This window comes from Apium graveolens, chromosome 3, assembly GCF_009905375.1.
Source record: "Apium graveolens cultivar Ventura chromosome 3, ASM990537v1, whole genome shotgun sequence".
In the NCBI taxonomy this organism is placed as follows: Eukaryota; Viridiplantae; Streptophyta; class Magnoliopsida; order Apiales; family Apiaceae; genus Apium; species Apium graveolens.
In genome coordinates, this window is record NC_133649.1 from 230,832,710 (window position 1) to 230,846,148 (window position 13,439).

Below are 13,439 nucleotides of genomic sequence, written 5' to 3' on the forward strand. Positions count from 1 at the left end.
TGCCGAGGTCCGCAGAGTTGAAAAGGTGTTGCGATGGATGCTTCCTGTGTTTAGGGAGGTTCTTGATCGCCATGTCTAGTTGTTGTTTAGACGGGACATCTGGTAGAACCTGTATTATTTTGTTGTATCTTTCAGCGCGAGTAGGCTTGGGATACTTGGTCAGATGTCGGGTTCCCTTCATGTTGTATAATGATATATTTTAGTGCTGGATTGTGTTGGTAGTAGTTAGGCAGAAGTTAAGGGTAGATAGGGGATATTTTCTAGTTTTTCCTCTGTTTAACCCTGATATATTATTGTACATTATATCCTGAACTTTTTGTACTTGAATTATTTATCTATGTACCCTTGTTTCCTTATTGTGGTTCTTTGAATCTCATAAACTATTTGCATAACATGTTTACCTAGAAATCTTATTTAACACCTTTGTGATAACAAATCTTTTGACATATGAGAACCTTAACCGGTGGGCGAATTATGTAGTAATAGGATTGCATGTGCAAATGGGTAAAACATAAAAAGCGTTATACCCCACTATTTAAAAAGAATCATTTTTGCTATATATGCCATGCTATCGTATTGCTAAATAATTACTTATCAGGTTTATAAAAATGGCCACTTCACCAAATCACCCTGAAGAAGAAACGCAAACTCAGAACCAAGATCAAAACCAAGACACCCCTGTGATAAACCGACTTCTTCAACTCCTACAACAACCCCCAACCTCGAGAGTCGGAAACTTCAAACACTTTTAATCCTTTCATCCCCCAGAATTTGTAGGTTTTCCTGATCCGATTAAAGCTCAGTCATGTTTAAGAGAAATGGAGAAAGCTTTTGAGTTAGCAGAAGTTAAGGATGAGAAGAATACGAAATACGCAAGTTATTACTTGAAGGATGAGGCTAGCTATTGGTGGAAATCTATCAAAGAGTTCTAAGAAGAAGAAGCTATCTCTTGGCGGAAGTTTACGGAATTATTTCTAGAGAAGTATTTACCGAGTTATATGCAAGATCAGGTTGAGATGAGGTTTCTGGATTTAAAGCAAGAGAATATGACCGTGGCGTAGTATGAAGTGAATTTTTCGGATTTAGCAAGATTTGTGCCAGAATATGTGAATACAGAAGCTAAAAAAAGCTAAGAGATTTCAACAAGGACTTAAGACGTGGATTCGGAGTCAAGTGGCTCTTCTCGAGATAAGGACATATGTTGTTGTGGTACCAAAAACAATGATTGTGGAAGGAGAAAGAGAAGCAACTAAAATGAAAAATGAAGGAAAGAAAAGAAAGTTTAAGGATTCAGAACCGGATCAAGGAAGCTCTAAGTTTAGGGAAAAATTTGGGAAGAATGTTAACAATGCTAGTTAGAAATTCCAGAGTCTTAAGCTGGAAATGGGAATCAAAAGAATCGTTTTCAGAAAGTTGGACAACCGACAAGAGATAATAGACCCTAGATTCAAGAATGCAAGACGTGTGGAAAGAGATACCCTGGAAAATGTGATAAGCTCAACGTGACATGTTTCAAGTACAATCAGAAAGGTCATTACTCATCAGAATGTACGATTAGTACGGGGAAACCAGAGATTACTTGTTTTAAGTACGGGAAAGTCGGCCATATGGCGAGGAATTGTAAGTAACATATTCAGAAAGCCAATTGTTAAGAAATGTTGTGAACTTGATGATAATTTGAACAAAACACTTAGGAGATATCATTTAGTGTATTTGTAGCTTTCAACGGATGATCACTTCAACATCCATTGAAAGAGTAGCTTATGTTACAATAAGATTAGTCGCACATTTCTGCATATTGTAATGCCTTAGTGAACTAGATGTTGTCGAATGCTTAAGTCATGTTGACTAATAGATTGATATACAAGATAGGTTGGTTAATTGTAAATATTAGATGCCTTGTAATCTTGTATAAATGAAATGGAGTTAACTGCCATGAAGACAGTCTCAATGGATGTTTCACTAAGCTTCAACGGATGATCAGCCAAAGCTTCAACGGATGATCAGCCAAAGTTTCAATAGATGATCAACCATAGTTTCAACGGATGATCAATCGGAGTTTTAACGGATGATCAAATTCAAAAGAACAGTTGATATTGACTTGATAGTCACATGCGTTGATTGTATGCAAATGGAATGTGACAGCCTAATTACAGGTTTTAGAGAACAAAGAAGCATTTCTATTTCCATGATAAACTGAAGATATTCAAAGGTGCTCGATTGAGAAATGAATAAGCATGAGTGTTAGGGATAGAACACGCGCTAATATTCACGCAAGTATACGTGATCGCAAGTAATATAGAATAAATTCTAGTTCGTTCCCACAGGGACTGGTTTAGGTTAATTCCAATCAATGTATCTATGCAACACTAGTATGGTTATTATCCAATGCTAAGACGAATAACAATTTGAGGTTGTTTATAACTAAGATTAACTAAGAATTATACTAAGATCACAAACTAGGAGATTGAAGAGAGTTGAATAATATATGACACAAACATGGGATTTTAACTTCATTAAATACTTCATTCAATAGCCTTTTCGTTCTTAAGCTTAGCATGTAATGGTGATGACACTAATCAGATAACATGAAACTAATAAACGCCAACTTTCGTTGTATGAATACTATGCTACCAGACATCCACAAAAGAGATAGACGCTGAATAGACACCAATTATATTAAGACCCTATATATCTATAGAATTTGACAACATAACGGTTTAATGAATAAGTTATCTATCGTGATTACATAGGGCAAGTAAGATGGTTAAAATTATCTACGAATCATTCATATCACATACATGAACCTATGCTAGCATGGCAAGTTCTAAACCCTTAAATTCACTTTCACTTCATTAAAGATTAACACACTATCTATAAGTTCGCGACACTCATAAGACGAATAAGCACAACCAATACTAGGTTATCATACAATCACCACACACTAAGGCACTGAAACAAATTAACTAAAGAAACCCATAAATAAATCTGTTAGAACCCCACGATAATGATTAGCCCTAATCGGACTCATCATCAACGTGGGTTCCGATAAAAGCATAGTATAATAAACGTGGTCTTTATACTAAATAAATAATAAAACCAAGTACGAAACAAGAGTATAGGTTCACGAATAAGAAAACTAGCATCCAAAGTTACAACTTAAAATAAAGAATCATAAAAATAAACTAGATCTTCTTCGCCTTGGTTAAATTGTGCACTATGATCTTCTTACGCCTTCTCCTTAAGCTCTGGTACGTCTTGTTATGAAAAACTAACATAAGTTATGTATATATAGCAGCCCATGCAGAGTAGAAGTCCAGAAGATCAAAATTTCAGAAGAAATAGGCTTTTATTTTCCCGACCTGGCACGGCCGCGCGCTTGACCAGCGCGGGCGCGCTGACATTCTGCTCTTTGGGTGCGGGCACGCGCTATCACAGCGAGGGCGCACCGTCTCTCTGGAGAAATTTCTGACTTCTTTCTTTTCTTGCAGATTTGAGTTGGTCCTTTCACGAGCTTTTATTCTAGACACCATCCCAACACCATATTAGCATCCAAACAATGCCAATTCACCTTTATTCCTGATAAATGCCTGAAATGCAAAAACACTACAAAAACACGTTAAAAACACCAACAACTTGAGTAAAGAACATCGATTCAAAGCTTTACGGAGCGTTATAAAGTGCCATAAATGCCACACAACATACCCCCAAACTTGAACCGATGCTTGTCCTCAAGCATAAATAGACTCAAAGAACAAGAAATAAAAATGCGTGAATACAAACTATATGAATGCAACGATCCTCATAGAATAACTAAACCAATCAATAAGCAACATCTCAACAAATGTAGTTATTCGCATAAAGATCAATCAAGCCCGAACCGTGCTTGTGTGCAAATGCTTACAGATAAACTATCGCAACTAGATCAATAATCATGACTCACTATTCATCAAAGCAATCAAAGGGTTATAAATAGAATAAAAGCTAGACTCAAAATAACTTATAACACTTCTATTCTTATATCGAAGTTTTAAATAGATTCATGCTTTTATTGCTAACACAAAAATAACACAAATTTGCTTATTTGACCGTGTAATGAGTGAGGTCCACAAAAGACTTATACAATAATACCCATGTAGCGAGCGTTAGGTTAGTGGATCCCAGAATATAAAAAGCCTTAGGTCACTAGGCAGAAAGTCCCCTAAGAACTTAATTAACTCGAGTATTAAAGAGCCCACTCGTGATCAATTATACATAAACATATTTTTTTTATTTTTCTTCTTTTTTTCACAATTTCTAAACGAGTGCGTTTCGCTCCATCTCGTTCAACCCTAGACTACTCATATAAAATGAGCCGGCTACTAGCCATTTGACACCTAGCCACAACAACTAGCAATGAAATCCAATTTTTTCCAATTTTTAAATATCCATGTTATTTTATTATTAAGAGAATATCCTAAATTCTAAATATAAACAAGCGATTATACTTCGACAAACAAATAAACCATGACCATGATCTAGCCCTCACGCAACCTATAAGACTTAGTGAAATACAATTGTCTCTAGCATGCAAATCAACTCGATAAGTCTTAACATCACTAAACACGACATCACTACACTAGCATCAATATCACAAATCAATCGGAAAGATCATCTAAGGGATCATGTTATTATGCAAATGCATGAAACTTTATGCAACAACTATCATAAAAACTAAAAAAACTACTACATGGCAAATATGCAACTATATGAAATAAACTAAAATGAATATGTAACCTATATGCGACTCACACAAAACACATAATCCTTAACTACTACCCCCAAACTTAAAATATTCACTGTTCTCAGTGAAGGTAATAGCAAGGAATCAGGCATACCTAATCAGAACTAGGATCATCACCATCAAGGGTTGGAGTGTCAGGATTGTCTGAAGGCGGATACACGGAATCCTTACTGAATACTGGCCACTGGATGTCAACTCCCGTGGCTCTGAATGCAGTCCCCGATGTTTGGGTGAGGTCATGTGCAAACCTGCTATGGATGTCATGCATCGCATCCATCCTCCTAGATAAATGCATATACTGCGTCGTACTCAAACCAGCACTGCCCTGTGGTTCCTCCTTCTGCTGCTGTTGTGACCCCGAAGGACCAGCCTCCTCTCCTAACTGAGCTCTCCAAGCTGCTCGACGATCCTGCAAAGTCCCACTAGCATAAGTCTGATCCGGTGGCCTTCCACCTGGGAGATGGTCATAAGAATAACCAAGCCCCTTAGGATCGGGCTTCCCACCATACCACTCTGTCATATTCAATAACGTTGAACTATCAATCGGAGCACTAGGAAGTTGCAGCTGCTCATGTGCGAGCCAACAAACGCCCACCGCCACACACAACTTCGTCACAATGGACGCATAGGGTATCGAATTCGTAGTACTCCCTCGAAAAAACCTCAAAATACCTTGATGGATAACCATCCCAAGATCCACATAGTCTCCCTGCAGAATACCCCACAACAAACGCGCACGCTCCATAGTAATCTCATGCATGTGAGAAGATGGCATATTGTTAGCACAAATAAAGGAATTCCATGCACGTGCAAACCTTTTCATGCATGAAGTAGGAAACATGGCATTCTCATTTATGCCCTTCTTAAACTTCCACTGAGTCTCAGACACACACAGGGTAGCAACAATCAAATCCAAGTTAAACTCCTCCGGAGTCTTTTTGTTCCAGTTCTCTTGCTCCTCCTTCCTCTCGGGATGCTCAATCACCCTACGAATAGCCTCAGCACTGTAGTCCATCATCATCCCCCTCATCACCGTGAAACCGTTCTTCCCCGCCTTAGCATTAGTATAAAAGTCACGCACCACACGCATGGGCACAGTAGCAGGTGTCTCACAAAAACCAACCCAGCTCATCTCCAAAATCATCTCCAACAACTTACCATCTTTCCCTGATGGCAGAAAACCACGCTCCTTGGTTATAGGCTTCGATAACAGCCTCACATACTCTGCCTCAGCCTCAGGAGTTGAAAGTCTAGGCCTCATACCACCTGCACTCGAAGAATCGGTGGTGCTGCTGCTTACTTGAGTTCGCTGTCTTTTTGGTGCCATTGAGATTTAATAAGTTTGAGAGAATAGAAGTTTATAAGAGAGATTATGTGTTTGAGGATTTTGAGAAGTGACGGAGAAGTTTGTGTATAAGTGTATGTATATATAGGAGTTTGGGAGAGAACTAGTTATAGAAAAGGAGTGTGAATTGATTATGGGAATAATGGGTTTGATTTGGAGAGAATAATTTGGGATGTGAAAGAGTAAAATTCGAGTGGGAATTGAATTTGTAGTAAAATTCCTGAATTTCTCTTCTTTTCTGCCTTATATTTGTTTTCGAACATAGGGATCCAGCACTGCCGCGCGCTACCGTGACGCGGGCGTACCATGCTTCTGACTTTTCAGTGTGGCCGCCCCGCTCTACAGCGGGGCGCGCACAGTTTCTGAAATTTCAGCGCGGCCGCTCCGCTCTACAACGCGGGCGCGCCGTGCTACTGTAGTTGGCCCTGATTTTTTCTGTTTTTCTGATTTTTTGTGTTTTTCTCTTTTCTTTCTGCTTCCTCTTCCTACTAATGTACAACAAAATTGGGTTGCCTCCCAAGAAGCGCTTGGTTTACGTCGTTAGCTTGACGTAAAATCTTGAGATCAAGTAGATAATAAAACGACACTAACTGTAACGACCGAGAAATAACGCTTGTATTATATTCTAATAAAGATAAGTTATGTGTATTATTATGTGATTAAGTGTGTTGAGTCGTACAACCCTAACTGCTAGTGCTACGTGTGGTCTGTTTCGATCGGAATGTGTTTCGGGTATTTATTGTGTGTTTTATTATAAGTTGTAGGTTTTATATCAAAATCCGTACAGCTCAAACAGTGTTTTAAAAGCCCATATTTCAAACAAAATCATTGGCCCTATTTTGCCGAGAACGGCTTATAACCATATCGCTATTCTGAACCCCTAGACGTTTTACAAATTTACCTCTTTCGCGAAAAATGACTTTTCCGGACCCCTTCGGGAGTCAAAAACCCCACAAAAATCATATTTTTATTTTATTTGATCATGAAATTATCAAACATCATCTTTCCTTTGCATTTTTGTAATATTCACAATTTTTGGGAATTTTTGGCATTTATTTTGTATTTATTGAATAATTAAAAATTCATAATTAATACCCAAAAATTATAAAAATTGGGGCCAAATATTTTTATTAGATGTGTAATTGGACCCTTAATTTTATTTAGGGGTATTATTTTCATAAATATAAATAGCTGGATCATTAGTAATTATTCATTAATTAATTAGTAAAAATCGTAAAAATAATCAAGAAATTAGTGTTGGTGAAGAACATGGCAGAAATTAAACCTCAGATTTGAAGGTGATTCTGTTAACCAAATATTTAATGTGAGTAATCAAAATGATCGTCTTGATCTCTACTTTCTATTCATATCATCAATTTCATGTGTTGTTGATATGATTTTCAATTCGTTTTTTAGGGTTCATGTTCGAATTAGGGGTTTATGATTTAGGAATCGTTTGATTGTTTCGATGAGTTATATAGCTTTATTTTGAGTTTAGGAATAATTTTACATGTTTAATTTGATCGTACAACCCCTGGAAGGTGTGGTTCGAGTTCTTGGTTTTTAGTAAAGTTTGAATTCGTTTTTATTAATTTGTAGATGTTTTTGATTGTTGTGGACTGTTGAGATAGATTAAGGAACTCTGTAGCTTTGATTTGGCATCAGTTTTGTGAAATTTGGTTAACGTGTTGATGATGATCGTATTTTCGCCGGAGCTTCGCCGGTTTCTACTCTATTTTCGCCGGAGAAGGTGAAGGAATGGTCGACGGTTACAGGGGAAGGGACGACTGTACAGTAGCAGAAGAAAGGAATGATGTTGCAGCTTGAACGAGTCGAAATCATTGAGTTTTGGCCGTGTTTTGTTCGTCGGAAAATCCCCGCCGGCGCCAGGTTCTGGCCAGCCATGGCGGCTGTTCTTGAGGACCCGGTTTCGACCCGGGTTTGATCCTATAAGACCCAATCTGTTTTCCTGATTCATGTTTCTGTGATTTATTATTTATTTATATTTTTATAAATCAAAAATCAGTTTTAATAATTCCAAAAATATATTAAAAATTAGTTTTAAAATCTAAAAATTATTATTAATAATTTCTAAATTAATTTATTAATTTAAAAATTCGAAATTAAGTAATTATTTAATTATTTAATTATTTATCTAATTATTTATTTAATTATCTATTATTTAATAATTAAGTAATTAATTAATGAATAAAATTAAATATATGGAATAATAGTTCGATAAGTTGGAATTATTATTCGAGTATTGTTTATTTATATGAGTGGAGTTGTAATAATTATTCGTATCGAATAATTAATTGTAAATAGTCGATTTAATTGTATAATTGGTAATAATTTGTAATTAATTGTAATAATTTGTAATTAACTCTAAAAATTAGGGATTAATTATTTTAAAATACAATAGTTCATAAATAATTATTTAAAAATATAATTAAGGTTTATTGAATTATGAGTAATTAATAATAATTGATTTATAATTAATTAAATCTTGTTTATTACGTAGTAATTAAACCGTTAGTCCGATTTGAGTGAAATGAAGACCACTAGACTCAGAAAAATGACCCGATTTCATTCAAAATAATTATAAATCATAATTTCTTTCTAAAGTGAGTCGACTTGTGGTAATTAATTGCTTGTAGGTCCTATTAGGGGTAGAATCGAGTCAAATAAATCCCGAAAAATTATAAATCGAACCAGATAGTGTATTTTAATGCGAGTTTAAGCCTAGTATTGATTCTAAAAATAATTATAAGTCTAAAATCAATTATGTGCCTTATGTGCTATGTGCTTTACGTGATTATGTGAACCTTATGTGTTATATTATATAGGCGAGTCTGATAGAATCGTATGGGTAGACGATTAGGGCTACGTTGTATCAGTTCGAGATACGCGTATGAAGTAAGTTATCCAAACAAATATCTTTCCTTGTTAGATTCCATATCCTCAAAGCAGATCAAGCAAGAGGTAGAAGGCAGTGAATCACATGAGGTGAAGTGCATACCAGGAAATTTTTTCCCCTATTCTAAGTTCAGAATAGTGAAATATATCCCACTTTCCATAATAATTACACCTTGATAATTATTGTTCACGTATACTGATACACAATTATTGATTCTTGTTTCTATTTCATTTCGATTCTTGATTTCTCCCAATTTAATGAATTCTCTATTCATATTCCAATATTGATACCCTTACTTACATATACTCTGATATATCCTGATGCTGGGATACATCAAAAGCATACCGATTGTTCTGGATGCTAAGCTATGGACTGGATGGTTACGATATGGGTCGGGTATTAACCGGACCATAGATTATGAGGCCATAGTTGCCTGGGTACCCCTTATGTTTGTTGGGTCTATGTAGTTGGGTATAGATCTGCACTGTATCCTGACTGATCAGCATGTTAGAGTGCATATGTTGGTTCTTGTTTCCAGTCTCGTTCATTTGGCACTCGCCAATAATGGCAAGTTATTATTCTATACAGAAACAAATGGTTGTTCAAACCAGCAGATTACATTTTATTTATTCTTTTCTCTTTGCGCTATATATATTGTTGCGGGCTTGTTGTGCAATTTGGCTCACCCCCTTTCATTGTTATTCATCTTGTTTTTCAATTAAGGTAGAGAATGAAACCCATCAGAACCCGAGAAGTCAAGAAGTGAGTCAAACAACGGGATCCTCTTATACCAAGGGTGTTTGTCCCTATCCCAGAAGAGAGCTTTGAATTGCCAGATCAGGTGTAGCAGGATGAGTATTAGTGTAGTTTGTATAAAAGATGTTTTGTTTAAAATGTGAATAGAATAATGTTTTATAATAAAGAGAGTTCTTGAGATAGATTGTTTAAACTGGTTTGTAATAAAGTTGGTTTATCGTTCTTGTTTTCAATCCTTAACCTTGAAAAGATCCTGGGTAGTAGTAGTTCGGGGTAATTATTTTATTTATATCTTGCTTGTACGGGTTTAGTGAGTAGTTAATGTTAATAATGCCCAAATCTATACCCCGGATTTAGAGGGTGTTACAGTTGGCATCAGAGCTTAGGTTTTGGCCCTTGAAAAAAAGAACATTAGAGTTAAGATAAGATATGAAGATCACATAAGATAGGAATAATGGTATTAGGGTTGTTTGTTTATTAGATTAGGAGTTTGTGAGTTCTAGGCATATGATTTGATCTTTTCTTATATTATGGTTATTATATTAGATGGCTTCCTCAGCATCATCCTCGGACTGGACAACTTCAGACCCAGTTGTACCAACATCATCGATTTAGGCATTTCCACCATTACCACCACCACCATCATTGCCACAGGACCCGCACCAGAGCAGTTACCGGTACCCCCTGCACGAGATGTACCTGACTTTGTTGATTATTATCCTTATTTTGAGCCGGAGATACCTGACTTTCTGTCATTAGAATTTCCGATATTTGACATTCCCGATATGGTTGACATCCCACGATGGGAGGATTTAGAGCCACAGATTCCAGCACCACAGCCAGAGATTCCACAGTTTTATCCAGAGGAACCTATGTTTGCACCCCAGAGCAGCCTGTCTTATTTCCCGCATCGTTGACTATTTATGCACCTGTACCTGGGATATACCAGTTTCCACAGTAGGAGTTCATGGATCAGGTAGTTGTTGACCAGCCATTACCTACCCGAGGTTCCCAGACTGATCTTCGTGAGCCTCATATGGTGTCTTACCAGCAGTTCCATAGTGAGAGGGAGGAGAGGCTGAGATGGCAGGACTAGTGTCGAGAGATACTTGGGTTGTTCGATACCAGAGAGGATGGTCCAGTCAGAGCACTTCAGCCAGATTATATACTGAGGGATAGACTTCGTCAGATACTTAGGGCAGGATCTCAGAAGATGGTTGATTTGAGACAGCAAGATGTGTGCACCGATGTCGTGTATCGCAGGGCTATGAGACTGACTAAGGCCGTACTAGAGGCGCTACAGCAGGAGTTGGGCCGTGTGCCATCCGGATTTTGATTTCAGCTGAGAGTATGATGTTGTACCATATGTATTCTATGTAGATAGATGCAGCATAGTATAGTATGACTAGTTTGTATGTGTGTAGCCGCTAGTTTTGACTGGTAGTAGTAGTAGGATGACTGATATATTGTAGAACTTTTTGTATTAAGCACTGACACCTGTAGCTGGTGTTATACCTATATATATATTAAATGAACCTTTTCATGTTTTCTTTTATTTTCCAGTCTTTTAAGCATATACATTTATTTTACTATTTTACCGTTGTATATTTTAAAATGCTGTTTTCATTTATGACCATGTTGTATCATTTCTTTTTCCAAAATTTTCAATTATTTCAAAACAATTTACTTAAATATCAAATTGTTTTAATTACTTATTTTAGACATTTTGTAAATTTTTTCTTTCCAATATTAACTGTTTACATTTTGTTTTAATATAGCATACAAATTATTTCTTTATTTATATCACCTGTTTAATAAACTGTTATTAAAAGAACCAATTATTTTATTACCAAAACTATGGCACCTAAAAAAAGCAAGACCTGACTCGTCTAATGGAAATACCGAGAGTCAGAATAATAATAATCTCATGGACCAAATGTTCCACCTCATGCAACAACAGATGATGATGATGCAGCAACAGATACAGCAGCAACAACAGCAATTTCAACAACAAATGTTACAACAAGTCATTCATCCAGAGCAACAAGCACCACTAGCAGCACCGGTAGTTACTTTTAAGCAATTCCAATCGGTGAAGCCTCCGGAATTTGAAGGTTCCACAGGTCCTACAAAGGCGAGAGCTTGGTTAAAAGAAATGGAAAAGGCCTTTGCGTTAGTAAAAGTTGAGGAAGATCAGAAGACGGATTTCCCTAGTTACTTTCTGAAAGGTGAGGCCAATTACTGGTGGGAATTGAAGAAGGCTTTGGAGGGCGAAGGTGTAGTGAGTTGGGATAGATTTACCGATCTTTTTCAGGAGAAGTATTTTCCTCGTTACATGAAAAATCAGATGGAGATCAAGTTCTTGGAGTTGAAGCAGGGTAATTTGTCGATCGCGGATTATGAAGCCAAGTTCACTGAATTAGCCAGATTTGTTCCTGAGCAGGTGGATACTGATGAAAAGCGAGCCAAGAGGTTTCAGCAGGGATTGAAGCCATGGATCCGTAGCAGGGTAGCAGTGTTCGAGCTGACAACTTATACAGCTGTTGTTCAGAAGGCCATGATTATTGAAGGAGAGAGTGAAGCATCTCAGAAAGAAAAGGGACCATGAAGTTTCCAGAACCGTACCAATAGAAGACCGAGATTTCAAGCCCGGGGAAATGTGAATTTCAGAATAACAGAGCAGGGCAACCAGAGGACGGGTAACCGACTCTCAGCCCCAAACTAGCAGAGACTTATCCGATGACCTATACTTGACTGCAGAATATATGGAAAGAAGCATACCAGGATTTGTAACAAGCCAAATGTCACGTGTTTCAAGTGCAAGCAGAAGGGACACTACTCTGGAGAATGTCCGATAGGGAAGGCAGAAGTCACGTATTTCCAATGCAGAAGAAAAGGACACATTACCAAGGACTGTAGAGGAGCAGCAATGGCCGCCACCATTCCAAGGGTTTTAGCATTACCTCCGGCACCACCACAGAATCAGCCCAGGGCAAGGACTTTCAACATGTCAATGAAAGAAGCAGTACAGAGTCCGAATGTGGTTGCAGGTACGCTTCCTGTGAATTCTGTAAATGCTCAAGTATTGATTGATTCTGGAGCTACGAGGTCTTTTATTTCTGAAGTTTATTACTAAGATATATTGTGAGGTTCAGTGGTTAGACAAAGTATTAATTATAAAGTTAGCAAATGATGATCAGATTGCGGTAGATCGAGTGTGTCCAGGTTGTGATATTGAAATAGCGGGACATCATTTCTCAGTTGACTTGATACCTTTCAAGTTAAGAGAATTTGATGTTATTTTAGGAATGGATTGGTTAGCTAGTAATAATGCTCAGATCGATTGTGCAAATAAGAAGGTAAAACTACAAACTGAGGAAAATGCAATGGTAACGTTTAAGGTTAAAAGCAGAAGCAGAGATTCTTAACAATGATGCAAATGAAGCGATTATTGCTTCAAGGATGTCAAGCTTGTTTAGCCTATATGTTGGATACGGAAAAAGAAAGCCCCAAGATTGAAGTTATTCCTGTAGTTTGTGAGCTTCCCGATGTCTTCCCAGATGAACTTCCAGGACTACCTCCAGATCGAGAAATCGAATTCACTATTGATTTGGCACCAGGAACTGAACCAATTTCAA

The 13,439-nt window shown here is 37.2% G+C and overlaps 1 protein-coding gene across 1 annotated transcript; it reads left to right on the forward strand.

Moving 5' to 3' along the window:
* The first annotated feature begins 11,815 nt into the window (after positions 1-11,815).
* On the forward strand, positions 11,816-12,409 carry LOC141714878 (uncharacterized). The gene has a single exon (XM_074518373.1). It carries the CDS (start codon positions 11,816-11,818, stop codon positions 12,407-12,409), a length of 594 nt encoding a protein of 197 aa, XP_074374474.1.
* The last annotated feature ends 1,030 nt before the right edge of the window (positions 12,410-13,439 follow it).